The sequence below is a fragment of the Erythrolamprus reginae genome, chromosome 1 (genome assembly GCF_031021105.1).
Source record: "Erythrolamprus reginae isolate rEryReg1 chromosome 1, rEryReg1.hap1, whole genome shotgun sequence".
In the NCBI taxonomy this organism is placed as follows: Eukaryota; Metazoa; Chordata; class Lepidosauria; order Squamata; family Dipsadidae; genus Erythrolamprus; species Erythrolamprus reginae.
In genome coordinates this window covers 55,601,360-55,628,320 of record NC_091950.1, presented here as the reverse complement: position 1 = coordinate 55,628,320, position 26,961 = coordinate 55,601,360, and the positions used below count along the sequence as shown (strand labels likewise).

The 26,961-nt window shown below is 37.2% G+C and overlaps 2 protein-coding genes across 4 annotated transcripts in view; both read right to left on the bottom strand.

Moving 5' to 3' along the window:
* Positions 1-149, bottom strand: part of DICER1 (dicer 1, ribonuclease III) — a 62,842-nt gene extending 62,693 nt beyond the window's left edge. Inside the window, exon 1 of the mRNA XM_070752868.1 lies at positions 62-149. The gene's annotated coding sequence lies outside the window, so the exon portion shown is untranslated. The remainder of the gene's footprint in view (positions 1-61) is intronic.
* A 9,038-nt stretch (positions 150-9,187) lies between these two features.
* CLMN (calmin) overlaps positions 9,188-26,961 on the bottom strand; it is a 98,162-nt gene continuing 80,388 nt past the window's right edge. For all 3 annotated transcript variants that reach the window (XM_070752837.1, XM_070752853.1, XM_070752844.1), the window contains exons 7-13: positions 24,833-25,026; positions 24,057-24,139; positions 21,921-23,183; positions 18,283-18,470; positions 15,164-15,224; positions 13,759-13,823; positions 9,188-10,106 (exon numbers count right to left, since the gene is read on the bottom strand). In XM_070752837.1, coding sequence (XP_070608938.1) covers positions 9,947-10,106; positions 13,759-13,823; positions 15,164-15,224; positions 18,283-18,470; positions 21,921-23,183; positions 24,057-24,139; positions 24,833-25,026 — 2,014 coding nt within the window. In that variant the 3' untranslated portion in view covers positions 9,188-9,946. The remainder of the gene's footprint in view (positions 10,107-13,758; positions 13,824-15,163; positions 15,225-18,282; positions 18,471-21,920; positions 23,184-24,056; positions 24,140-24,832; positions 25,027-26,961) is intronic.

Here is a 26,961-nt window from a genome sequence, read left to right as displayed (position 1 = left end):
GTCTGGAAGTCAACGCCTCCCGCTCCTCCGGCAGCTCGCGGCACCCACGCGGCGAACTCACCTCTAATACCAAAGCGCGCGACTCTCTCTCTCTCCCTCTCCCTCTCTTCCCCTCTCACCGCGTGCCCTTTTCTTCCCCCCAGTCCGCCTCCTCGCCGTTTACTCAATAAAATAAAAGGAGGAGCGCGATTGGCGAGAAAAGCCGGGTTAGAGGTCAAAGGTGGAGTGATTAGCCAATGGGAGTGCCGGAGACTGCCTAGAGGTTGGAAAGCGGCTGGGCGGAGTTTGCGGGAGAAATTCACGTGCGCCGTTGGCTTGGTCTCAGTCCCTTGAGTGCTTTTTCTTGCCCTTTTCCTAAGCCAGAGAGCTTGTATTCTCGGGCTGTGTTTTGCCGTCAGCGGTGTGGAGCTAGATCTTCTCGACGAAAGCGGGAATAGCACCCTTCGAATGTATGAAGCTGCAGTCTCCCTACGTGTAACTCGTGATCAAAAAGAAAAAAAGCTCATGCATTATTCCACAGGCAAAATTTGGATTGTTAGAAATTAACAAAATTAACTATTTATCTACTCATTATGCCATTCCCTTTCAGGGTAAACAACTTTATGCACAACATGGGAAAAATGTATAAATAAGCCAGAGAAGTAGATAAAGATACCTAAATTTAAATGTCTAATGGAGATCTCAGTAATCCAGGTTGTCACAAAGATGCTTTTTCAAAAGGCAACGTTAAATTGCTTTGAGAGCTTACTAGGCTGAAAGAAGACTGATGTATGTATAAAATTAAGTTCCCTTTTTTCCTTAAGGAAAAGAACAATATCTAATATTTTTCTGGATCCAAAATTAGAAAAGGATACCCAGAATGCAAAAAAAAAAGTACTTTCATTATTTTGTATAGAAGTTGGTATGACTCAAAGATATAGCAGATTCCCAATACCTCATTGTACATGTCAATCTCAAAACTGCCACCGGTAGCTTTATATCAACATAGTGCTCTGTGTTTACAATAGCATGACTGTCAGAGAAAACATCTCTAGTCTAGAGAATACATTTCTTCAATTATGTGTTATTCTCTGATCCACTCAATACATTTTTAGTACCTATAAATCTATGAGCCTATGTATTCATATAGACATCAGGAATAGCAATTCATCAAAACCCAATCCAGCTGAATTTGTTTTATTTCTTTTAAAGCCATGTCAGCAGTTGAAGTTAATGTTTTGTTTTCTTAGGCTCATGACTAAAGATGGATAGTGTAGTGCAGTGCTTCTCAATTATTTTCTGTTACACTCCCCTCAGGAAGAGGTAAACATTTCGTGCCTCACCCAACTCTGCCGCAACAGTGGGGCGCAATTTTGGGGTGGCAGGTCAGGCAGGGTGGGCCACAAGACGCACGTCCTATCTTGTCCCAGTACCTTAATCGGGTTCCTCGGCATTGTGTCCAGGACTGTCCGTTCTAAAACATCTCACGAGTTAGTTAAGTTTGATTGGACTCGCCAGACATTTTCTTTTAGAACAGGCTGCCCTAGACACAATACCGAGGACCGCAGCGGAGGTACCAGTACAAATGTCAAGTAAGACATGTGTCCTACTCCCTGCGGCAAAAAAAAGCACATTCCCTAGGGTTACGTGCCCCCCCGGCATTGCTCCATCCCCCCTCCCATGGGGGGCGTGCCCCACTATTTGAGAAGCACTGGTGTAGTGCTTTTCATTTAGGTAAGTGACTGATGGTTCAAAATCAAAAGTTATTCTGTGTACATACCTGGTCTGTCAGAAAGATAACAGTAAATGGTCAAGAGGAAAATAAGTAGAATGTTAAATACTATAAAGTTGTTATATGAGATGAGAGGAGGATATAAATTTTGGCAAGAATGGATACATTTGAGGTAGGGAGAGAAGGCATCTGAATAATACATAATTGAAGTAGCTGAGTTGATTTTTTTTGTGGCAGATATTGAAAAAATCCAAAACTTTATAAGCCATCCTTGACTTACAAAAATTCATTTAGTTACCGTTCAAAGTTACAATGACATTGAAAAAAGTGACATGACCATTTTTCACTCTTAAAAGTATTGCAACATTCCCATGATCATGTGATCAAAATGCAGATGCTTGGCAAATGACTAGTGATGATCGCAGTGTCCTGGGAACATGTGATCACCTTTTGCGACTTGACAAGCAAAGTTGATGGAGAAGCCAGATTCGCTTAACCATGATTTTTTTGTAATAGGTTTTTTTATTTTTTCCCACTTTAAATTCATAGGAATGTCAATGCATATACCTTACATACATCTCGAAGACATACATAATTACATATTTCTTAACTAGTCTCTTTTATATTCACAGCAACACCCCTATCTTGTAAATAGGTTTTCAGACTGTATTCATGTTTCTCTTTCTCACTCCCCTCCTCATTAACCATGTTATTAACTTGACAACTGCAGTGATTCACGTAGCAATTGTGGCAAGAAAGATAACAAAATGGTGCAAAATTCACTTAACAAATGTTTCACTTAGCAAGGCTTAATTGTGGTCGTAAATGGAGGACTAACTGTATTTAAATAGCATTAAAAAATAATGTAGTAGCTGATGGGAGCCAGGTTTGCCCTGCAGATCGTTGTAGACCTATTCAAGCTAAACTAAAAAATAAGGTCAGAACTCCTAATCTCTACAGGGTTCCATTTTTCTGCCATGAGGAGGAACAAATTAGGAACAATTTATATAACATCTCATTGGAAGGATGGAAATATTTATGTGGCAACTTGAATGAAAAGGTCATGTTGCTTTGATTGTAAATGCTTCAACATTTGAAATGAGTTCAGAGCAAACATGGAACAAAAGATATAGTTACTAAATTATTTACTAAATATTAATATTAAATATTAATTACCAAACTATTTTTGAGAACCAGTTTGTTGGCTCTCAGAAATAATTTCATGGTTAAAGTGCTGGCCAAGAAATCAGGAGATTTACTTCTGATCAGAGGTGGGTTCCTTCCGGTATGCACTGGTTCTATAGAACCATGAGTAAACTGGCAGTGATGTCACGGAGCTGGTTCTGTGGGTAACGGTCTCTGGATTTGCTGGATTTTGCTTCTGCGCATGCGCAGAAGCCATGTTTTTGGCACTGTGCATAGGCTGACATCTTGTTTCTGGCTTTTTTTTCCTGTTGCTAAAATTTGCTTGTTTTTTGGCACTGCAGCCATAGTTCCCTCTAAGCTGAGCAGTGAGCAATCGCTCACTTAAAAATCATCATCAACTCAGTTTTCCAAACCTGCCCAGAAGCCGAGAGGGAAAGAGTGAGAGGGAAGGAGAGAGAGAGAGGAAGAGAGGAAAAGAGAGAAACAGATAGAAAAAAGAAAGGAAGGAAAAGAGAAAGAAAAAGAATGGGAGTAAGGAAGAGAGAAAGAAAATCAAAATCTAGTTTGAAACTAGCTCAACTATTTAAGTGGCATTTTGATATTGATAGAGTTGCCCTATTATGAGCTCACTGTTATAGACACACAGTACAGTATTTTATTTTGAAATTCTCTGAGGCAAAACAGGGTGGGTTTTTTATTTGTTTGTTTGTTTGTTTATTTATTTATTTATTTGTTTGTTTGTTATTTCTGTGCCGCCCAGTCCCAAAGGGACTGCCGCTCAGACACTACTTTTCTGCCCCCCCCAAAAAAAAAATTAGAGGGAACACTGACTGCAGCCACACAGCAAGGCCATGGGACACACAGTGTGCACGCAGTCTAGCAGCATGGGAGGAAGCCAGTTGGCAGCGAGGTAAGTTAGAAATCACCCTGGCTTCTAATCCAACTTTAGGGATGAAAACTGGCTGGATGACTCTTTGCCCACAACAATCCTATGAGGTGAGCTGAGAGACTGACTGGCTTAAAGTCAGTCACTCTCTCAATTGGTCAAGAAGAGCAAGAAATATTAGGTAAGTTTACCACCTTATTTATAAAAATAATAAAAGTGGTAAATAAATAATTAATAAATAAATTTAAATATCTGTTATAATTGAAGGTGGAAATATCAGAGAATGAATCCAGATAGTCATCTCTTTGGTGGCCCACATTCTCTTTCTAATGGCTTAAAGGCCATTGGATTGCAAAATATTAGCATTTCTTAATACTGTAAAAGCTAAAGACTGCATTTAAGTTCGCTAAAGCTCTTTTATGCTTGATGCTTATTAATATGCAATCAGAAATGAAGATCCTTGTGTTGTGGAATTGACTCCCAAGTATAAATAGGATTGCAGGCATATCCCCTGAAATTAATTGTGAAGTGTCACATGTTTATTTGTATGTCAAATTTCGGAACGATTTTCCTCACAGAGGAATTCTGGGTGGTGTGCAAATAAAATATAAAAACATAAAAACTGTATATTCTATATGGGGAGGAGGGCATGACCAAACGCTGTGGTGAGATGGATGTTCCCCGCACTCTGCTGGGGAATCCCAATATCCCTGCCGCTAGGAGATCCAGCTTAATCAGAAGAGAAGAATACGTTAACTAGATGAGCCAGCTAGCTAGCTTGATTGATTGACTGATTGATTTCAGGAATTTAATTATTGAGCCGAGGCTTTCATTATATATTTCTAGCTTCAGATTTACATCTTTATTACTGTTCCTAGTCTATTTCATGTGATTTTTCTCTTCCTTAATAATAAGCTAAACATTTAGTTATATTCAGAAGAAAATAAGCAGATAGAAACAATTCATCACAGAAAATCCATCTTTTATTTGAAGACTTGGAATATAGAAATGTTTTAAGCTGTTCATTACTGCATCCTCTTTTTAAAAGTATGACTGCAGATGAGTTGTTTTGTAAACAGAGATCCCATTTGCCGTTTCAATTGTGCCGCTAATGTTTATTTACTCAGTTTTAAAGAGTAATTGCAAACATTCATAAGTTGAAGCAGGAAAAAAATATATGAAAGGATAGAATATGTTTCCATTTCTATTTATTTAAAAAATAATTTTATATTAAAAAAAGAATCTTTAAAAAATATAATTAGAAACTGAGAGTTCCTTGGTACTCTGAACTTGCTTGTTTTCTTGCACACATTTCATTACCCAAATTAGGTAACATCATTAGTGCTAACATCATTTGCCGTCAGTTTATATAATCTAGTGGTTTAACTCTGTCAGTGTTGGTGGGAGTGGTCTTAGAGATTCTTCTGCTAGGTTGTTTACTGTTGGCTCCTTTGGCAGTTTCTTGGAGTATATTGTTTTCTTGATTATTGGTCTGATGATAATCCTGGAGTTAATCTATGCTGATCTGGGTGTTGATTGCTGATGGAGAGGTACTTGGGTCTTTTTATTCCCTTTTTTGGCTGGATGATTTATTGTTTTGCATAGTCCGTAGATGTTAATGTTTATGTGTCTGTTGATGGCTAGTTTGTCAGAGAAATTCTTCCAGGAATTGCCTGGCTTTTTGGACTTGGCTTGGTCCAGGATAGTCACATTTTCCCAATTGAAACTATGGTTAAGACTACCTATATGTTGTGAAATTAAAGAGTTTTCATCATGTCTTCTAACTGCTGGTTGGTGTTCATGGATGCATCCTGCCAGGCTTCTGCCAGTTTGTCCTACATAGTGATTGTTGCAGTTATTTCATTATATGTTGTAGATGTCTCCTCTTTTTTCTTCTGGAGTTGCTGGGTCTGAAGGGCTTTAGTTGGTTTTGTGCAGTGCAGATTCCATATGGCTGTAGTGGTTTTGAGATATTCTTGATGTATGGAGCATAACTCTCTTTAGGATTTGTGTTGATTGTGTTGTATTTGTTTGAATGGTCAGGGAGCTTTTGATAAAGTTGTGGGGATATCCATGTTGTTGAAATATGCTGTGTAGATGCTCTACTTTTTTTGGAGGGGGGGGCTGTTCTGTTGCTGCAGTGCACTTGGGGTTGTCTGAATAAAGTTCTTACGCAGCTTCTCTTGTTCAGATGAGCCCAAAGACTGCATCAACAAAATGGATTTCCATGCAACTTTATGTAAAAATGTAATCCCGGTTGTTATTTCATTTCATATTTTTAAAATGTCTGTAGGCTTTTGGGGGGGGGGGGGGAGAAGGAAAAGCAAATTTTAAAAGCTTTCCATAAATGCTTTCTTTGTTTTTACATTTGAAGCATTTTCCATCAATAAAGCTGGCACTCTCCTGGCCTTCTGAACGTCCCTAAAAACAGGGCTTTGCTGGCAGGCTTGGGAGGGCCATTGAGCACCGACACCTTGCTCTGGCCTAACTGATTGATGGATAAATGTTTTTTAACATGGGGTTTTAACTTTTGTAATTTTTTTTATTATACTGTATTGTATTGTATTTTTCATTGTTGTTCACCACCCTGAGTCCATAAGGAGATGGGTGGCATATAAATGTAATTAATTTAAGATTTAATTGGATTTGTATGCCGCCCCATTCCAAAGAATCGGGGCGGCTCACAACATGTACAGAAAAACAGGAAACAGTAATAACAATCCAATTAATTATACATTAAAAACAATCTTTAAAATTCTAATTTAAAAACTATCAATACCATTCATTCAACAATCAAACTAAACATTCATTGGTCATTGGGGAGGAATCTAAGGAACTCCAAGCTTGGCGGCAAATATGAGTTTTTAAACTCTTTTGGAAGGTGAGGAGGGTGGGGCAGTACCAATCTCCGGGGGGAGCTTATTCCAGAGGGCCGGGTCCCCACAGAGAAGGCTCTTCCCCTAGGTCCTGCCAGGAGACCAACTCTGTGGGACCTGACTGGTTGCTGGGAGTTGTGCGGAAGAAGGCAGTCTCGGAGATGTTTGTTTGTTTGTTTGTTTATTTATTTATTAGATTTGTATGCCGCCCCTCTCAGCAGACTCAGGGCGGCTAGATAGTATGGTCCTATGCCACGTAGGGCTTTATAGGTCATAACCAACACTTTGAATTGTGTCCGGAAACAAATCGGTAGCTAATGCAGTATTTAATTAAATTAAATAAAGCTGTCAACCCCACCCATATCATCTTTGCTTATTGCGCAATTCAGGTTCAGATTCTACTTCTAAAGTCAATGACCATTATTGGAAACTTAAGAAATCAAAGAGCATAGTAACAGTGAGCCCATAGGTGATAAATCTTCCCAAGAAGTTAAGGATCCACAGATCCTACCTTCAATATTTGAGTGATATTAATGGAAATTTCCATAAACACTGGAATTAGACAATCAGGAAATATAGTTGAAGTTCTAGTAAATGAATTTCAGATTTGGAAGCACAAGTCTCAATCCAATGAGTATGTTTAGTCATGATGACCCGGCCATTGGCAAGATGGAAGAGAGTATCATTGTTAAGATACCATTCCTGGAGAATATTTATTGGGGTTTGGATGATATCCTTGAATAAAAATGGTGACTATTGCCTCAGTATGACAATGTAAAGATTTTTAAAATCAACCAATGAGTTCATTGTATAAACAAGTGAATAAAAATCTGATTTCATTATGAATACTTTTTTGTCTTTTTTTAAGGTGAATTTTAGGAGAACTAGTGGAGCATGAGCCTCAGCAATATAGTGAGTTTGATGTTCTCAGGACCCTTCCTTCCTTTTCCCCTCAATTGTTCTTTTAGTCTTCTGACTTGGCCACTGGCCCTGTGCCTGAATTGTGATCCCATGATTGCAGGGATGCTGCAAGCCGCCCCGAGTCTTCGGAGAGGGGCAGCATACAAAGCTAATAAATAGATAGATAGATAGATAGATAGATAGATAGATAGATAGATAGATAGATAGATAGATAAAGCAATTCTGAGGACCAGTCAGAAGCCTTTTTCAGCATTGTTGTAATTTCAAAAGGTCACTAACAAGTAGTCAGTAAATAAGGATTACCTTATGTTTTTCCTGAATTAAGCTAATCTTCATCTTTTGTGCAAGCAACAGCATCAAGAACACTGATAAAATATAAAAATCATATTCCTAAGTAAACTGTCCACACATTTTTTTTTCTGTGATATGTGATTTTTACTGGTTTTCAGATTACAGTATGGAAACACGCTTGTGCAATGTAACTTATGTAAGGAGTATTAAGTGACATATATATGATAAATAATCTGTAATCCACTATCCAGTTCAATGTTTCTCAATCTTGATAACTTTAAGATGTGGACTTCAACTTTCAGAATTTCTCAGCCAGCTTCAGCAGAGATAATGTATGAGTTATCTCCAAAATAGCACAGAGTACTTCCCAACTTTTTCTAACATGAAAGTCACAGGCTGAAAGAAACTGCTATCTGCTTCGTTGAGGTGCTAAAAAGTATGCTGGCATCCCCCATCCATATTCTGCCAAATAAAGGAGCTGGTAAATGGCATTGTTCTTATTGGATATAATCTCAAGACTAAAGATTAAAAAGATTGTTATGTCAACAACAACCAGCAAATTCCTTTGCTCTAATATTGGTGAAACACACATGCTGTCAAGCCGGTGCAGAGGTTGGTGATAAATTAACAGCTTGCCACACTATCTATAGAAGGCCTGATGTTTATGGGAACTTGGGAGAAGTGATTTGCATGAGGGAGCAGCTGCAGCCATAAAGCATTCTTTCGGTTGGTTCAAGATCATCCTATGCCTCCCCTGGGCAGAAGTGGAGAGAGGACTTGCCACACTGGCACAATCTGAGTGGGAAATGTGACAAGTTTGTGGGTGGGGGACTAGGGATAGTAAAACTCAGATTTGGGTTTCCCAGTGTAGCTGCCAGGATGGCTCCAGAAATAAATTGGAATTTTGAGGAATACTTTGACCTAGACTCTGATTTAGTTTGGATGCTACCTGGAACTTTGACACATGCACACACACACAAAAAACCGCAAATCTTGGAGCCAATCTGAAATGCTTGGGTATGCGTGTATGCATATTAGATTGAATCAATCCACTACAGGATCGAGGTCTCTGCAATAAAGATTGTGCAGCATAATTACCACATTTGCCCAGTATGGTTTGATAGAGAATTGTTTTTCAAGTTCTCTATCTAGGAATGAGAGAAAATCACTGGATCAGTTACCCAGTTGGTTTCTGTCCCGGAAGGAGGATTAGAATCTGGGTCCTTCGAGTCCTACTCCATTATCTCAGCTATTACCCTATATTGGTACTGGATGTATGTAACAGATTCCATGGCTGTGCAAATAAGCTGGAAATAAAGGAATGTGTTTTGAAGAAAGACCAAAACACTCAAAATACAGATTTCACTAAAGATTGTTCATTTTATTTTGCATCCTACAAAGCAAGGCATAAATATACAAAAATCCTGAATTCATTAACCAAATGTCTTCACTCTGTGTAGTTCTCTCTATACAAATATATATTATGTACACAAAGAATCATATAATGCAGCAGTAAAACAAGAATATCCGTGGAACCAGCTCTGAGCCCAATAAGAAAAGATTACAAGATCTGAGCTTATTTAGAAAAAGGTGAGGAAGGAGATGCAAATGTTAAATTATGCAACATGAACAATATATATATATATATTTCTTTCATTATACTAAAACTATAGTTTCCAATGCAGTTGAATGATAGATAATCAGTACACAATAGACAAAAATATTTCCTTCAGGAGGTCTATGAAATTTGCTGCCACAGTATGTAATAATGCCCCCAACTTGAGAGTTTTAAAAGATTAGATCAGTTCACAAAGAGTAAGGTTGCCAATGACTACTAATCAAATTGGCTACAAATTATCACGGAGAATATGTATGTGATTATCCATTGCTAGGATAATATGAGCACGGAGATGCTTTTGCCTTATTATTTTGCTAACGACCTTCTGGTTGGTCTTTGCAGGAACAAAATGAACCTAAACAGGCTTTAATCTCTTCCTTCTTGATCCTTACCTGGTTATTTTGGCAGGCATTACTACATCCTGAAGAAAGCATTCTGGGCACATAAACATAAACCTCAAGTGGCTATCTTTTATTACTCTGATGCATTCACAGAGATCAAAGTGGGCTGCTAATAAGCTGTGGAATGAGTAATAAGCAATAAACTATTGCCCAGAGGAAAATAATGAAGTAAAACAGCTCAGGCTGGTCTGTTCGTGAAGAGCTCCTACGTAAAAGTTCCTTCTCTAGACTGTCTTCTTCATGGTCTTTTCTCCTCCTGGAAAGAGTGGAGAAAGTTAAATTACAAATGTCCATGAGCCACATGATCAGTGATGGCCCCTTTCCAAATAGCCAGACATTAGAATAGTCATTAGAGAACTACTAAAGATAAGGCCTTTGAATCCTCCCCTTCCATCAAAGTATCTGTCAGGCACTTCAACTATCATCTCAACTATTATCTTCAACTATCCAGAGTTTCGCACTACTCCCACTCTCCTCGCCTTCCACAAGAGTCTTGAGACTCACTAGATCAATTAGATCTAGACCCCCTGACTACTAAACGTGATGTATGGCTATGACTGAATTGTTTGATTGATTCTAATATATTGGGTTTTTATCTTGTAGTTTTTTAACTAATTAGATTTGTTTTATATTGTATCTTGTGAGCCGCCCCGAGTCTTCAGACAAGGGCAGCATACAAATCTAATAATAATAATAATAATAATAATAATAATAATAATAATAATAATAATGTCAATACAAAACAGCAAACAAGATCACTCTGCTGGATTTTGTATTTCATCACCAGTCGGGCGCTTATTATTATTATTATTATTATTATTATTATTATTATTATTATTGTCGTTGTTGTTGTTGTTGTTATTATTATTGTTGTTGTTGTTGTTGTTGTTGTTGTTATCCATTAAATTCTAAGGATAGAACTCTCAACCCCAAATTTTATTCTTTGATTGTTAACTCTGGTGGTCCAATTTAACTTATTTCTGTATGCCACTTGATTTGCTTTTGCAATACTGCAGTTTTTCTCAACATTTTCTTCACTATGGATTTCTTTAAATACCTTTTTGTGGCCACAGTCTATCGCCACAGATCCCCAAAACTTAACTCAAGATTTAAGTCATAAAATTTCTTCAAGCTTGCACAGAGCCAGTGATGGCATTGTGCCCCCACCTTGGGGTCTCCAGACCACAGGTTGAGAACCATTGTAATAAGGCGGGGGTTGCCACTACCGCTGCTACTGGTGGGCTGCGCACACAGCTTCAGGTCTCTGGCGTGTGTGCTCGTGCGTCCCAGTGATATTTTGTTTCTGCTCATGCGCAGGAAGCAATATCTCATGAGGGGACGTGTACACGCAAGAGATTTTGGGGAATTGTTTTTGCTTCCGCGCATGCACGGAAGCAAAAAATCGGCAACATCTCATGCATGCGTGTACCTTCTTGCAATATTTTGCTTCCTGCGCATGTGCAGAAGCATGCACACACACCAGAAACCTGAAGCTGCAAGCACAGCTCCAGTTTTACTACCAATGCGGCATCCTCATCCATACCGCTAGGAACCTGATGCTGGTTGTAATACTATATGCAAATACACTATAAAGTAATTGAGAGAGGCAAGAATAATTATATAAAATCCAAGGCACAATTTGTTTCTACATCCTATTCCATCCTCTCTTTACCTATGCACCCACTGCTCTGTTGCATTTTAAACTATTAAGACTTTTGAAACAAGACCTCTAAGGGTGCTCTTTAATAGATATCTTTAATGTGAACAAATAACAGTTGTCAGAAATAAGTGTTGTCCCAGGATAAGGTTGGAGGATCCAACCTGGATCAGTCACTGGAACCAGAGATTTCATCTTCTGAGCTTTTCGACTCATTGTGGAACAACTTGTCTCTAGCAGAGTGCTGTTCTATGTGTGGTATTTATAGTGCCTGTTGTAAGTGGCTTTTTAGATATTGATTGGAGTGTGCTGATGGCTGGTTTTTAAGTCATTAGCTGTAGTTGCTTGTATTGCCCAGCTCTCAACGTCTAAGTATTAGAGAGACTGGTGGTAAATCAGCACTGACTAAAGTCCTGTTTCCCAGGCTTCAGTCACTTGCCTGGCTGTTTTTGTGGCTGCTCATCCAACAATCTTAGTGGCTGAAAAATTGAATGTGTGTCCAGTTCATTTTGGTGTGAGGCAACCAATTGGGTTTCCTCGTCTGATTGCTCGCGTGTATTCTTGCTTCAGAACAAGTCCGAAAGTTTGAAAGACAAAATCTTTGGTCCCGGTGACAGATCTAGATCGAATCCTGAAAAATACAGTTGTATCTTCAACAATGATTAGAATTCTATACTTCACAAAACAACCAAAGAGGGGTACAGATACATAAACAGCTGTAGATAATGACTTCCTAATTAGAAACTGTTAACTGCATTATGATGTCTGAAATAGTAAATATCACTCTGATACAGTACTGTACTTTATATTTTAAGATCTATATCTAATGTTCAGATTATGGAGGCAAGCATTTTTTAAAAAAACCTTACTTAGGAATTACAGTTTATTCCACAAACTATGGTTAAGCAAGCCATGGCTTAGCATAATTGTTGAACACTTGCAGAGACACAGAATATATATAGATCACTCTTATAATCTTTGGATGTCCTTCAGAGATGTGTTTGTCAGCTGCAGGAATTGTACAGTCAGCATGGCTGGCTGCTTTGTAAATTCAGGGAGCTGAAGTCCATACATTTGTGGGTGCCAAATTTGTGAAAAGATGCTGCCACACATTTCTGAAACCAACCAATAGAGTGGAAAAATCGAAAGCTCCTCTGAGCCTACTCTGAGCCAGCAGTAGCAAACCAGGAAGAACAAAAATAATCACAATGTTATATTTTGCTGCATTGCTTACTGTATTTCCCTCAGTACTGTTTCTCAGTGTGTCAAAATGGGAAACAGTTTAGTGATTAATAATTGGTTAATATTTAACCAATATTGCAATAGACCATGATGTGAATCTGATTTCAACCTAGTGACATAAATTTTAAAGGGTTAAAATCTGGTTCTGCCATCCATTAAGCTCATCTCCCACCATTCTCATCCTTCAAATCTTTCAATCTTATTATTTGATGAGCATCACAATTATATATTTCTATTGATCGACTCAAATTTTACAAAAAAAACCCAAGGCTATTTTGACTGTCATGATTGCTAGGTATCCAGCTTTATTATATTTTATATGATGAAATACATATAAACCAGGTAGTCTTTGACTAATGATCACAACTGGGACTGGGATTTTGGCTGCTAATGCGGTTATTAAGTGAGCCAACACATGACCAGAACCAATTTCATGACCATTTTTATCCCAGGCTTTAAGTCAGAGGTCTTCAAACTTGGCAACTTTAAGGCTTGTAGACTTGCATAGCTGGCTAGAGAATTCTGGATGTTGAAGTCCACAAGTCTTAAAGTTGTCAAGTTTGGAGACCCCGATTTAAGTGAATCACAATAATTGGTAAGTGAATTGCATGATTATTAAATGAATTATTAAGCAAATATACGTTCCCCAATTGACTTTGTTAGAAGCCAGCTGAAAAGATTGCAAATTGTGATTATGTACTGCAAGTTGTTGCAATTGTTGTATATGTAAGTCAAGTGTCCAAATTGTGGTCACATGACTATGGGGTGGTGTCAAGGTCACAACTTTCAGACCAGAATATACATCACTTTTTTCCAAGGCCATCATTCATTTAACTAATATTAAATGAACAGTCATAAATCGAGGACTACCCACAGTTATAGTATATATTCTAATTTTGGTTAGGAGTTCTAGAGAGGAATATCAATATGATTAAAGGTACTTTTCAGTCTACCAAATGTTATCTTTGTTCATAAGGCTCGATGTATCAAAATGAAACAATATACCTACCTGATAGCAGAAGTTGGATATTCACTTGGGGTTGTACTCTTTTGTACATCAAAGTTGCCATATTCCTAAAAATATATAATCCAGAAGTGTAGCCATATTATAACTATTTAGGCTAAGCTTTAAAGTAAGTGATTCCAGCACAACTAAACTTGGGTATTTTTGTGCATTGGATTATATCATTTATCCTGTCTAAATGAATCTGGGAATGACATGGGTATTTGCTATTATAAGTTGCTATTATAAGTGCATTTATAATTTAATATCAGTCTGTTTATAGACTGGGCCTTAAGAAGCCAACTACAGTAGAACTTCTGGTCACAACCATAATTCATTCCATAACTTTGGTTGCAAACCAATTTTGTTGCAATTCCTAATTTTGGAAATTTGATGCTTACACAAAAAATGGCACGAAAGGGGAAATCAGCTGCAGGGGGAAAAATTGTGAATTTTTTGATCAGAATCTGATTTGGTCATGGTCAGAAGTGTTTGTGACCAAAGGTTCTACTGTATCTTGGAAGTTAGCTCTTAATACAGATAGTTCTTGTTTAGTAATCACAATTGAGACTGGCAACCTAATTGTGCTTATAATCTTGCTTTAGCATACTTGCAAATGTAAATAAATGTTAGAACTGGTCACAAAGTTTATTTTTTTATCACTGCTGTAAATCGTTAAACAAGGCAGTTGTTAAACATCATTACCTTGTTTTTTATAAGAGTGAAATTTATATACCAATAGTGTTAAAACATGATTTTTCTTGGTATCTTTTTCTTGGTGGGTGGGTGTGTTATTTTTTTTTAATCACTGCTGTAAATTGTTAAAAAAGGCAGTTGTTAAACAACCACTCCCTTGTTTTTTTATAAGAGTGAAATTTATATACCAATAGTGTTAGAAACATAATTTTCTAGGTATCTATTGATTGGCTTTTCTGAACATACTATACTTCAGATTTGTTGAACAGAATCTCCCATCAACCTCAGAACACAGGCTATTGAAAATGGTGGGTAGATATGATGGAAATTGTAGTTCAACTCTTTGAGGGACATAATATTGACTTATAGCTGCAAGATATCATAGTGATGCTATTAATTTTAAATGATGTGCAGTTTTTTCACAGCCAGAAATTATGAATGTTAAGGGAACATGAGATTTGATTAATTAAATACAGATTTTGTTATTAATGTTATCTAATTGTCTCCCATCTGGTGTCCTTGGAATAAGCTAGAGGTTTCAAATTAGTTTGAAGGATGTTGACAGACAGGACTGATTGATCCACTGGAGGTATTTAAAACTATACTATTTCAATTTTGCTCCACTGGAGGTATTTAAAACTATACTATTTCAATTTCATTTAGGTAAATATTAGGAGTACAGACAAGTTCCGGAAGTAAAAGTTCACTTGCTTACCTTAATTATTGAATCACTGGCATGCATTTGGCAAACAATATTGGGATCGCTGTGGCTGATTCTGAAATGTATAAATGAATCCATATGTAAGTGACTGTGATTTGAAGAAAAAAACCCTATCATTCTAATATTAATGGAGACTTCTCAAGGCTGAAAAGATTTAGGTATAGAAATAAGACTTCCATTTTCAATCTTTAATGTTTAATATTTTAATATTTTTTTAAAAAATGTTTCTTTTATGATACTATCATCTGATAGTGAGATGGGTGAAATGTAAATTTAATTAATTACCCCCATTTAGATAAATAAAATGATCAAAATATTGGTGAATGAATTATAATCTAACTCATCTAGATATGCTGGAGAAGACTGATATGAAAGAAAAAATATCTCTAGTGATAAAGTTCATGTCTCACATTTCAGCTATTCAGATCTGAAAATTATCCAGATAAATGTCTGTCTAGGGCAAGCCAGGTTCTCACACTGCAACAATTCCATTGCAAAATTTCCACGTAGCCACTATTAATAGTTCCAGTCTACCTGAATAAATTATGTTCTAGAATACTCTTACTGGTCTTAGCAAGAAAGTAAGCCAACTCCCAAACATACAAATGTCTCAAAAGTGCAGTAGTTACTTTCTACTGTATTATCCTATTTATCTGAACATGGTAGCATAAACAGTTCTTAAGTTTTCTTAAGGAAAGCCATGACATGAGAGATGTTTAACATAACCCCATTGATTTGCACAACAAAATGGGAAATAGAGAAGATGACCAAGTAGCAGAGACTATTGAAAGCCAGGGACACTGCTGAGTGAGAGTGCAGTTGGTAGATGAATTAATCTATGATAAGAGATTAGGTCAAATGTTAAATTTAACCAGTTCGATTCAGTGCACTGAATGATGGGCTAAGGAGAATGGTATCAAAACACATCAAGTGCCTCTGGAAGGAAATGGCTTCCTCCTCTTCTTTTTGACTTCCTGAGCTCATCTTCACAGATTAAAAAAAAGATGTACCTGTATCTCTAAAGGCTATTGAAATTGATTTCTCAAACTGTAAACTGAGATGAATTCACTTTATAGATCTAGCAGTGGCATTGTAACATTTAGATTTATACATTGCTTCACAGCGCTTTACAGCCCTCCCTAAGCGGCTTACCGAGAGTAAGCATATTGCTCCCAACAATCTGGGTCCTCATGTTACCGACCTTGGAAGGATAGCCTGCTCTGCCTCCTGCTCATGGATGGTATTCTAACAGAACTTTGATAAAACCTTGATAAATGAGTTGTTCTCATAACAAAATCCTGCATGTAGCTTAGCAGATCACAAGGGATTCCTGGTCTGCTGCATATGTTGCATTATTGATCTTCTAGTTAAAGAGCAATCCCAGGCAGCTGTAATGAAGTAGCAGTGAAAATACATCTAGCAGGCACTGTTTTGAGTACAGCTGATTCTGTGGATGAATGAATCCATTTGGAAAGTGACCTACCTACCTACCTACCTACCTACCTATCTATCTATCATATTTTTAAGACTATAAGATGTACGGATGTTAAGATGCACAAATATTTTGAAGAGGTAAGTATGAAAAAAAAGTTTTTGTCCTCCCTGGCCCCAGGAACACTCTGCAGGCCTCCCAATCCCTCTGTGTGTCCCTTTTTTGCAAAAACGGGCCCATTGTTCACCCATTTTTGTGAAAAAACAGGGCACACAAAGTGTTTGGGAGGCCTGCAGAGTGCTCTTGGGGGCTGGGGGGAGGCAAAAACACCTGTTTTGTACAAAATGGCTCATTTTTCATCCATTTGTTTTTCCCAAACCCTCCGTGCACCCCATTTTTGTGAAAAACAGGCCAATTTTTGCAAAAATGTGATGTGGGGGCAGGGCTTCAGAAGGCAAAAATGGTTGTATTTGGTGTATAAGATGCATTAATATTTCCACCCTCTTTTTGGGGGGGGGGGGTGTCTTATACTCCAAAAATATGGTATTTGTTTTGTCAAGCATATCTATGATTACAGAAAAAGTATAAACATGATTGTGAATTCATAAAATGTATAAACATGGTTATGAATATGTGAGGATGGTTACGAATATATGGGAACAGTAGGACAGGGTTGGTAGGCACTTTGGTGTGCTTATGCACACCTTTAGTTGACCAGCTGGCATAAAAAATAAGCAATTAAAATACTAAATTCTACAATAACAGCAAAAACAAAAGCAGAACTAAATGATTCAGTGAAAAACATATGCAATGGAGAGTAAAAAAAAATCTTCCAAAGATCTAGTGAGAGAAGGAGGAGAAAGTAACACTCATATAACAATAGTAGTTAGACCTATATACCGCTTTACAGTGCTTTCTAGCCTCCTCTCTAAGCGGTTTAGAGAGTCAGCATATTGCCCCCAACAATCTGGTTCCTCATTTTACTGACCTTCGAAGGATAGAAGACTAAGTCAACCTTGAACTATTCAGAATCGAACTCCTGTAGTGAGCAGTGAGTTAGCATGCAGTACTGCATTCTAACCACTGCACCCCCATGGCTCATATATACTCAGATTTGATGGGGGGAAAGTATTTTGTTTTATTTTTCATTTTTTTTCATCTGTTCAATTATGTCAGATTCTTGGAGACTGCCTAGATAGATCCTGCAGTTGTCTTGCAAGGGTTTTCAGAAGTGATTTGCCATTGCCTCCTTTTTGGGGCTAAGGCCAACCAACTAGCTTTTTGCCTAAGGCAGCACTATAAGTTACAGTCCTCAGGTTACTATCCAATACTTTGACCACTACATCCAACTAGTTCTGTTTGCTTTATTATATAATAAGTATAAAAACTATAAAAATACAATATAAAATTCAGTTTTCAATTTCTTAACGAAGAGTTATAGTTTATACCCTATTAATTTCCCTGAAAAGCTGTCCACTCATTGGTATCAATGTTGGTTAGATCATGTCCTTCCAAAATCCATCTGGATGTATAAATATTTCCTATTTCCTACTCATTTCCCATGCTATAGCTTTTAGGAGTGTAGCCAAGAAGACCAGTAAAATGTGAGATTTAGCTTTAGATCAAGAAACTGGGCAAGGAAAGAGGCAAGACAAGTTCTGTAGATGGGGCCAGAAAGCACCTTGATGTAGCCAGATGGTCCATGGATTCTTCTTCCATCTTATCTATTAACCGTGTAAAGCCAGGTTTTGAGCTCTGGGGACTTTCTCCTTGGAAGATTGCCTTGTTCTTCCTCTTTTCTTTCTTTTTACTTCTTTCTTCTGGCAGTTTTCTTTCTTCAGCTGCAATATCAGATTGGTTTTCCATAATCTATAAAAGAAGGCAAAATGTTCAGATTGAAAAGATATGAATTATATTCTTCCACCAGGAACTTATCTTCTTTAATTAATGTAACTGGTAAATTTATTAGAGTGCGATATCCTATTTTCTTACTTGTAGAATTTATTTAATTGATAATGTGTCATCAGGTTAGTGTTGATTCTTAGTGACTACATACATTTTTGTCAATCATATAATCCCTTGCAGAGTGCTGTTCAAATCATCTATCAACAACATAACATAGTAACAAATAATACATGTTAATAACTTGCTGGATAAAAAAATGTTTTTAGGTGACGATTTTGATAGATATTCAAGGTATTCAAGTAGAAAGACACATTGTCACATTAATAATGCACAAGACATAAATCTGATTTTATCTACCTATATCTAAACTACAAGCTGTAAAAAGAGAATTAGAGCTTGCTTTTCTTTTTAGTTGGGTTTCCCATTTTGGATGGTGATCTCTAAACAGTTGCATACATTGCCATTGCTAGATGATGGCTAACTTAAACACAGTGATGGGCTCCTACAGGAACGGCCAGGAACGCAGTTCCGGTAGCAAAATATGGAACTCCACCCCAGAGCACCCAATTTGCACTGAAAGATGTTGAAACAAAATGCCTAAGCCACGCCCACGGTGTGGTAGTAAAAACTTTGGTAGCCCATCACTGCTTAAACAGCAAGACAAAACAAATTTCCTCCCTGTATCATTTTTTGACCTATGCGGCAAAACAAATATAGCATAATTACTAGTAAAGTCAGCATTGGTAACAATTCTATTTAAACATGTGTAGGTGGCAAATTTGTTTCATTATGTGACAAATGTGGGATGTATCATGAGGTATAGCCTTTAGAAGTGTACATATTTTTATCCAGAAAACTTAAGCCGGGATCCATTTACTGGCTAAGAATTAGTGTCTCAAATAGGGATGAAATTCAAAATGTTTTTCCTACCAGTTCTATGGGCATGGCTTGGGTGTGGTGTGGCTTGGTGGGCATGACAGGGAAAAGATACTGCAAAAAATCCATTCCCCCCCCCCCAATTGCAGGGGAAGGATACTACAAAAACTCCATTCCCATCCCACTTCTGGGGGAAGAATACTGCAAAATCTCCATTCCCACCCCACTATGGAGCCAGCAGAGATGGTATTTACCAGTTTTTTGAACTACTTAAAATTTCCACTACCGGTTCTCCAGAACATGTCAGAACCTTCTGAATTTCACCCCTGCCTCCAAACTCAGCTAATATCAGAATGATAAACTAAACTCAAAGCAATGAGTTCAGATAGATGTATACTTTACCTGAAATCTACTTTGCTGGCCATATTGGCTGGAGAAAATACAACGCATTAGGGTGAGCACTGGTTCCATGTTAAAATGGCCCTGCCCTTGCAATCATGTTACTACTTACTATAGGTTTCTCAGATGGGGAACTCAACATTTACGGAGCTCCATATACAAAGGCTTCCTTAGAACCCAGAACCTTGGGACTTCATATAATAAAAGTGCTTACATAATAGGTTCTATTTTGTTAAGATACTGATTGTGAGAATATTTTCATCCATAGAAATTGGACTGCCCAAAATAATGACAGCTAGGAAATTTACATTATAATGTCCAAACTAGGTATCAGTTTAGGGTTGTTAAATCTCTTTCTTATGCTGTGTGGTGGGAATAGCTGTGCACTCTTAAAGATAGTTACTAGTCTGTTCCTCAACAACCTTCATTTTTTTCCTATAAAAATCAAATGTCCAATTAGAACATGTATTTTGGATGCTATAAACATACAGCATACTCAAAGATCAATTTAGATCACTATAAATTCTAAATTTTCATCTACAATAGTTTATGCATTTTTCTACAAAGGAAATATCCGAGTCCTTATTTAATCATGAAAGGAGGATTAACGAGTCTCAAAACCTGTATTGACACCATTTCATAATGATCAAAGCCCACCTCAAAGTAGAAAATAATCACATAAGAGAATTCAGATATGGATTGTTCTGATTCCAAGTTGGTTTAGCTGAATGTTTCAGATAGATTAAGCCCAGATTTGGAATAGATTGGTTTGGAATAGAACATATTGATGACACTTTTTGTATTCCCTAATTTTATATCATACATTTCATGCAAAATGCAATGAGAGCAAGCAACAGACAGTCACATGTGAGAATCACAATGAATATACTTAATTGTGACCAGGGAGGTGCCAAATACTCATTCATTGAATCATTATTATGAGAGTCCCATTATGCAAACATTGAATAAGCTGCAGTTATACACCACTTTCAATATTCAATTTTATCCTGAAACTTGCCTTCCAAAAAAAATATTACATAGCAAGAAAAAAATCATGCATATTAATTATTCAATGAAAACCTGAAATGTGACAACTGATATTAAATGATGAAAATCTCAAAATTTGTGAATGAAAATGAAAATAAGCATCACCTAGATGACTTGCCAAATAATGCTGACTTTTGCTGTGAACTGTTCCTTACACAGTTATTTTCAAGGGTTTGGATATTTGCAAACTTAAATAAAATGTCAGCATTTGGCAAATTGGAAACACTAGGACATAGCACTCTTCTAGAAGTTTTATAACTTCTTTTACCCCTATTCAGTATTCTAATTGGCCAAAGTCCAACAAAACGAGATATACCAGCTTTAGAAAGCGTAGAGCAGAATGACAGCTAAGGATATTGTTTCAAGGCTAGCCAACAAATGGAAATCCTATAAGCAGTTCTGAGCGTGGCTAATAGATAATTCAAATCCAAAAGAGAATAGAGCTGAGAGACAAATAACTAACCAGTTGGCAGGTTGCAGAAGGCTTTTCAGTGATGTATGAACCTCACTAGAGGGAAGACAACCAAAAAGGTTTGGCGTTCTATGATTTTCTACTCCGTTGTAAAGATGGGAACTAAGTTGCTCAAGCTTATCAAAATGTTCCTATTCCCCTCGTTTTAATAATTTCAATTACTTCAAAATGTTATGTTGCCCCTAAATTTAGCAATACGATCTTGATGTGTTTTAGGAAGCCACATTATATCTATCACCCACTCCTGATTTAGATGGCAACGAGGGATGGATGCTTTGTGTCAATGGTTTGGAAACCAATCCGTGTCTAAGGCGTTCCTGGTCCCAATATTTATATCCAAACTCACTATTAAAACAGGGATAAATATTCTGATATCTTCCTATGAGTCAATAAAAAATAAAATCAGTAAAGCATCTAATCCTGACTTAATAAACAAAAACAAATCAAGACCCAAACAGACAAGATTTAAAAGTTAATTGAAGATAGCATGTGTTAAAGGGCATCCCTCCTTTCAATAGTAGTGTACAGCTCCCCTAAATCCTGGCATGCAACATATAGTGCAAGTTAAAATAGGAACTATTTTGCTGAACCAAGCAAGTAATGGCAAAAGCAGACTTTACCACATGAACATCTAGATGCGCAGGATCGTTTTCAGTGGTAGCCATATTGTTGCTGTTTTGAGGCAGTGTGTTTTTTCCTACCACAGCAGCCTTGCAAGCCGAAAATTTGGTATGACACTGAGAATCTCTTTTCTGTTTTCTTGGGCTTTTATTGTCCTTTTTGGGGGGCACATCCTTCATATTGCTCTGTAGATCTTGTTTGGGAATATTCCCTCCAGTGCCTGGGCTAACGGGCTCATTTTCAGCCAAACAATCGACTAGAATTTCTGAGCAGATTTTGCTGTTTTCTAAAAGGGAAAGATCTGTATCAGAAGTGGAGGTAGCGAAGGCATCCAGCAGTGCTGATATGGAGACATCATAATGTGGATAATAGAAAAGTTCATGAGGAATTATGGAAACTTTGGAAGGATTTGGCGTCATCTCTGATGCTTCATTAGCAATATTAAGGCTTTTGGAAGTATTACTGATTGTTTCATATTCAGGTGCATAAGTTGTCTCTGAATTATCTTTAATGACGTGTACATCAATTTCCTGATTAGTAGATGGGATTTCCTTTAAATTAGATGATTGTTCCATAGGTTCATCATTTTCTGTAAGCTTAGATATTATTTCCTGATTCAACATCTGTAATATGTACTTCTGTGCGACCTCTTCTTCTTCAGAGGTTGGAATTACATACTCGGGTTCATTTGTCAGATGTTCTGATAAATTTTTAGATGGATGGAAAGTCCAAGGCAAGGAGCAAGTCTTACTCTCAGGTGATTCTTTTGTTTCACTGAGTGATTTTTGAATGTCAGAATCAAATTCATCAGAGTCAACTAGTTCAGCAGAATCTTTATGGTAAATAAGAACAGTTGATGGGAGGTCATCATTCTTTATTGAAGCAGACAAATTCACTTGTTTTACTTCAGATTGATTGACATTGTTGGCAAATTTAGTAGTGGGACTGATCTGAACACTTTTTACTGGCAATGTTCTAGGCCTTTGAAGTTCTTTTGCAGAAGAATCCATATAATCAGCCAGGCTGTCATTAGATTCTGTACTTGCTGCATGAAAATCTTGATTCTCCTCATCAAGAGGCAAAGACAGACCATCTATTTGGAGTGGTGGTGACTGGTTTCCTACCAGGTGAATAGGATATATATGTTCTCCATTTTCATTCAGAAGTAACACTTTTTCTTGTTTTTCTTCCTCCGGCAGATCTTTAATATGGACAAAAGCAGATTCAATTGGAAATTCCTTGTCCAGATCTGAAAAGTCTTCCTATGTGATATGAAATATAAATAATAACAATCAATACATAATCATAGAACCGTAGAATCAGAAATAAGTTGAGTGGTTATATTTTTCAAAACACTGGATAAATAATTGTTCTAATTCAATATAAACTAACCGTTCTTATCAAGCAAACTCTATGAAAACTAATAATAATGGAATGCAATTTGGGAATTCCACATCTACAATATCTGTTCTGCTTTTTTAGCTCTCGTGGCATAGAAGTGAAACTCACTTTTTAAAGTGTATAATAGAATACAATTCCACCACAAAAACTTGCTGCTGAAAATTGAAAATATGCATGAATTAATCAATATACTGATTGTCATATTTTGAAAACCACATTCAGAATACTTTGTTTTGCTTGTAGGAAGCTCCATACCTAAGATCCAATGACTTCAACAAGCCAGTCTCTGGAGTGTAATATCCTGCAGCATCTATTTTGATGCTCTTTATAATTTAAATCAGGATTTAAAGGATTCACATAGCCATAACAATCATCAACTCAATTTGGCCAACTTATTATGAAGATACCTTCTTTCCAGAACAGCAAAGTCCTTCATATTTGCTCAATTCAATATGGTGCACGTTATAGAAGTGAAGTGATTTGATTATTCTTTAATTTAAAATAGCTGAATTATGATCGTAATATTCAATATATTGAAATATTAATAGCAACAACTGACAAAACTGACAGAAATGGGCAACAATCATACAAGGATAAAAGTCTGAAAATCAGTTAAGCATTCCTTAGTTAATCTATTCAGCATGATAATGTATCAAAAAATCACAAGGAGTGATATTATGTAAGGATCTTAAAAATAAAAAAAATTAAAAAGTGAAGTGAAATAAAACACATACCCCTTCCAACTCTGGGAAATGCTCCAAAAACTGTGCCACATATGTTATGATGGATTGCTCATCAGGTGAATCAATCATAATGTCTGGGAAGAAATCACATGAAACACCATTTCAATATTAACCAAAACATCTATGAATGAAAAATAATTACCATTCCAAATCTTTACTTTATTCTCAGTTAATATTTTTGTATCTTAATATTCTTCTCCAGATACAAAAGTTTCTTTTAAAGGACAAGCATAATCTGGAAGATGATTCTAGAGCAGTGGTTTTCAACCTGGGGATCGGGACCCCTTTGAGGGTTGAATGACTGTTTCAAAAGGATCGCCTAAGACCATGGGGAAAGACAAATCCATAGTGTTAGGAACTAAAGCTTCTATTCTGGTGCCTTGGAAAATATTTTTACAATCCTACCAATCGGACATTTACAGTAGGGGGTGTCCCTCTGACCTTCCTGCCAATCAGCTTAAAGCTCTGTTGGGAGAATTGGCACTAGACTTATGGTTGGGGGTCACCACAACATGAGGAACTGTATTAAGGGGTCATGGCATTAGAAAAGTTGAGAACCACTGTTCAGAATTCCTCAGCTAGCAAAGCTGAACCATCTTTCTTAAGGGTGGAATACATGTTGTGATTTATCTACCCCGTATGTATGTATGTATGTATGTATGTATGTATGTATGTATGTATGTATGCATTTATTTGTTTGTTTGTTTGTTTATTTTCTGTTTCTGCTACATATACATGCTGGTGACATTCAAAGATGAGTAGGCTACCTTCTGGTTCCAGAAGCCTTGGAATACCCAGATAGTCTTGTGCAGTACAGAAAGCATCCTCTAAGTTTTCCCTGGGAGATTTCTCTAAAGCTTGCTTCATATCTATCAAGCTAGAATCTATTGCTTTGATTACAGCTAAGAAGGCCAGGCCACTTCTCCAACTGCTGGTAAAGTCCTGAATTGCAACACCATATCTAAAAGAGAAAAGAGGCACTATGAACATTCAGATACAAAACGCAACAAGCTTAACAACTTTTGAAACATGAAAAATTGTTATAATAAAATAACAGCTTCATAAATTGAACCACACAATTATAAGCTGACAACTACATTTCCAGGGTTTTCTAAAAATATATACAGTATTTCTATTTCTATGGACTGGACTGGACTGGAATAATAGAACAGAACATAGAATAGAACAGAATAAGATAATAGAATAAGAGAAGAGTTGGAAGGGACCTTGGAAGTCTTCGAGTCCAACCCCTGGCTTAGGCAGGAAAACCTAAATCATTTCAGACAAATGGTTATTCAATCTCTTCTTAAAAACTGTTGGAGCATTCACAACTTTTGGAAACAAGTTGTTTCACTGATTAATTGTTCTGTCACTAAATTTTCCTTAGTTCTAAGTTGCTTCTCTCCTTGATTAGTTTCCACCCATTGCTTCTTGTCCTGTCCTCAGATGCTTTGGAGAATAGTTTGACTCCCTCTTCTTTGTGGCAGCTCCTGAGATATTGGAACACTGATTACAGGATTGCGCATGCGTCAAGGCTAGACGCGTTCCAGAAAACATTCTTTAATTTTAATGTTATCCTGCAATAAATTTAATTCCATGACAGTATTTATGTTTAAGAAAAAAATATAGGAATATCTTCATGCATATTGATGCTGGTTAACCTTGGTGTACCTTAAAGCTTCAATGTGCATCCTATTTTAACTGAATTACTTTAGGGCTGTTTTAAACATATTATCTACCTTTACTAGCTTTTCTTTTGAATATCAGAAACATCAGACAGAAACTTCTTTTATTTAACAAATGCCCATTGTCCAGATAGACAATGATAATGAATTAGCATACATGGAAATCTCATCAACCTAAAACTGTTTATTACAAACTACAGTAATACCTCGTCTTACGAACCTAATTGGTTCCCGGGGGAGGTTCGTAAGGTGAAAAGTTCGTAAGACGAAACATTGTTTCCCATAGGAAACAATGTAAAATGAATTAATGCGTGCAATGAAAAAAAAACGCAAAAAAATGCCACCGCCCGGCTGTCACCTTTTGAAACAGCCAGGCGCTTCTCAGCGTTCTCCCAATGCCGAACCCGGAAGTTCGGCAAAAATTTGGGTTCGGGTGGCCGCCGAGAAGCCCTGCCACCCGGCTGTCACCTTTTGAAACAGCCGGGGGGCTTCTCGGCGGCCTCCCGAACGCCAAACCTGGAAGTTCGTAAGAAGAGGCAAAAAATTTCCGAACCTCGGGTTCGTATCTCGGGTTGTTCGTATGGAGAGGGGTTCGTATCATGAGGTACCACTGTAATCAAAAGTTCTGCTACCGGTTCTCCAGAACTGGTCAGAACTTATGGCTTGGACTCCATCTCAGAAGTAAATTGAGTCTATCCCAGGGGTGAAATTCATTTCCCCCCCTACAGATTCTGTGGGTGTAGAAGGGAAAGGCTACTGAAATATCTCCATTCCCTCCCCACTCCTGAGGGAAGGATATTGTAAAATCTCCATTCTTATCCCATTCTGTGGCCAGCCAGAGGTGGCGGTTGCCAGTTCTACGAACTACTCAAAATTTCTGCTACAGGTTCTCCAGAACCTGCTGAATTGCATCCCGGATCCATCCCATGCTAAATTGACAGCACTGCTATCTACACTATCCACCGCAGTAAAGGAAAGCTGAGATTGGGCATTATAGAAAGTCCCCAGTGACACTATCCCTTCATCAGTGAGTAGCCCAGTTTGCTTCTTATTTGTTTTGAGACCTGTCCAATAATATCATAATTCATTGAGATTTCAAAATAGACTAATGGGTCTTCGTGATCAGGAAAATGAGGATAATTCTCCCTATTCCAAGAATATGCCTCTATGGAGTTAATGGTGCTTATAATTTTTAAAGCAGAGATTAAAAT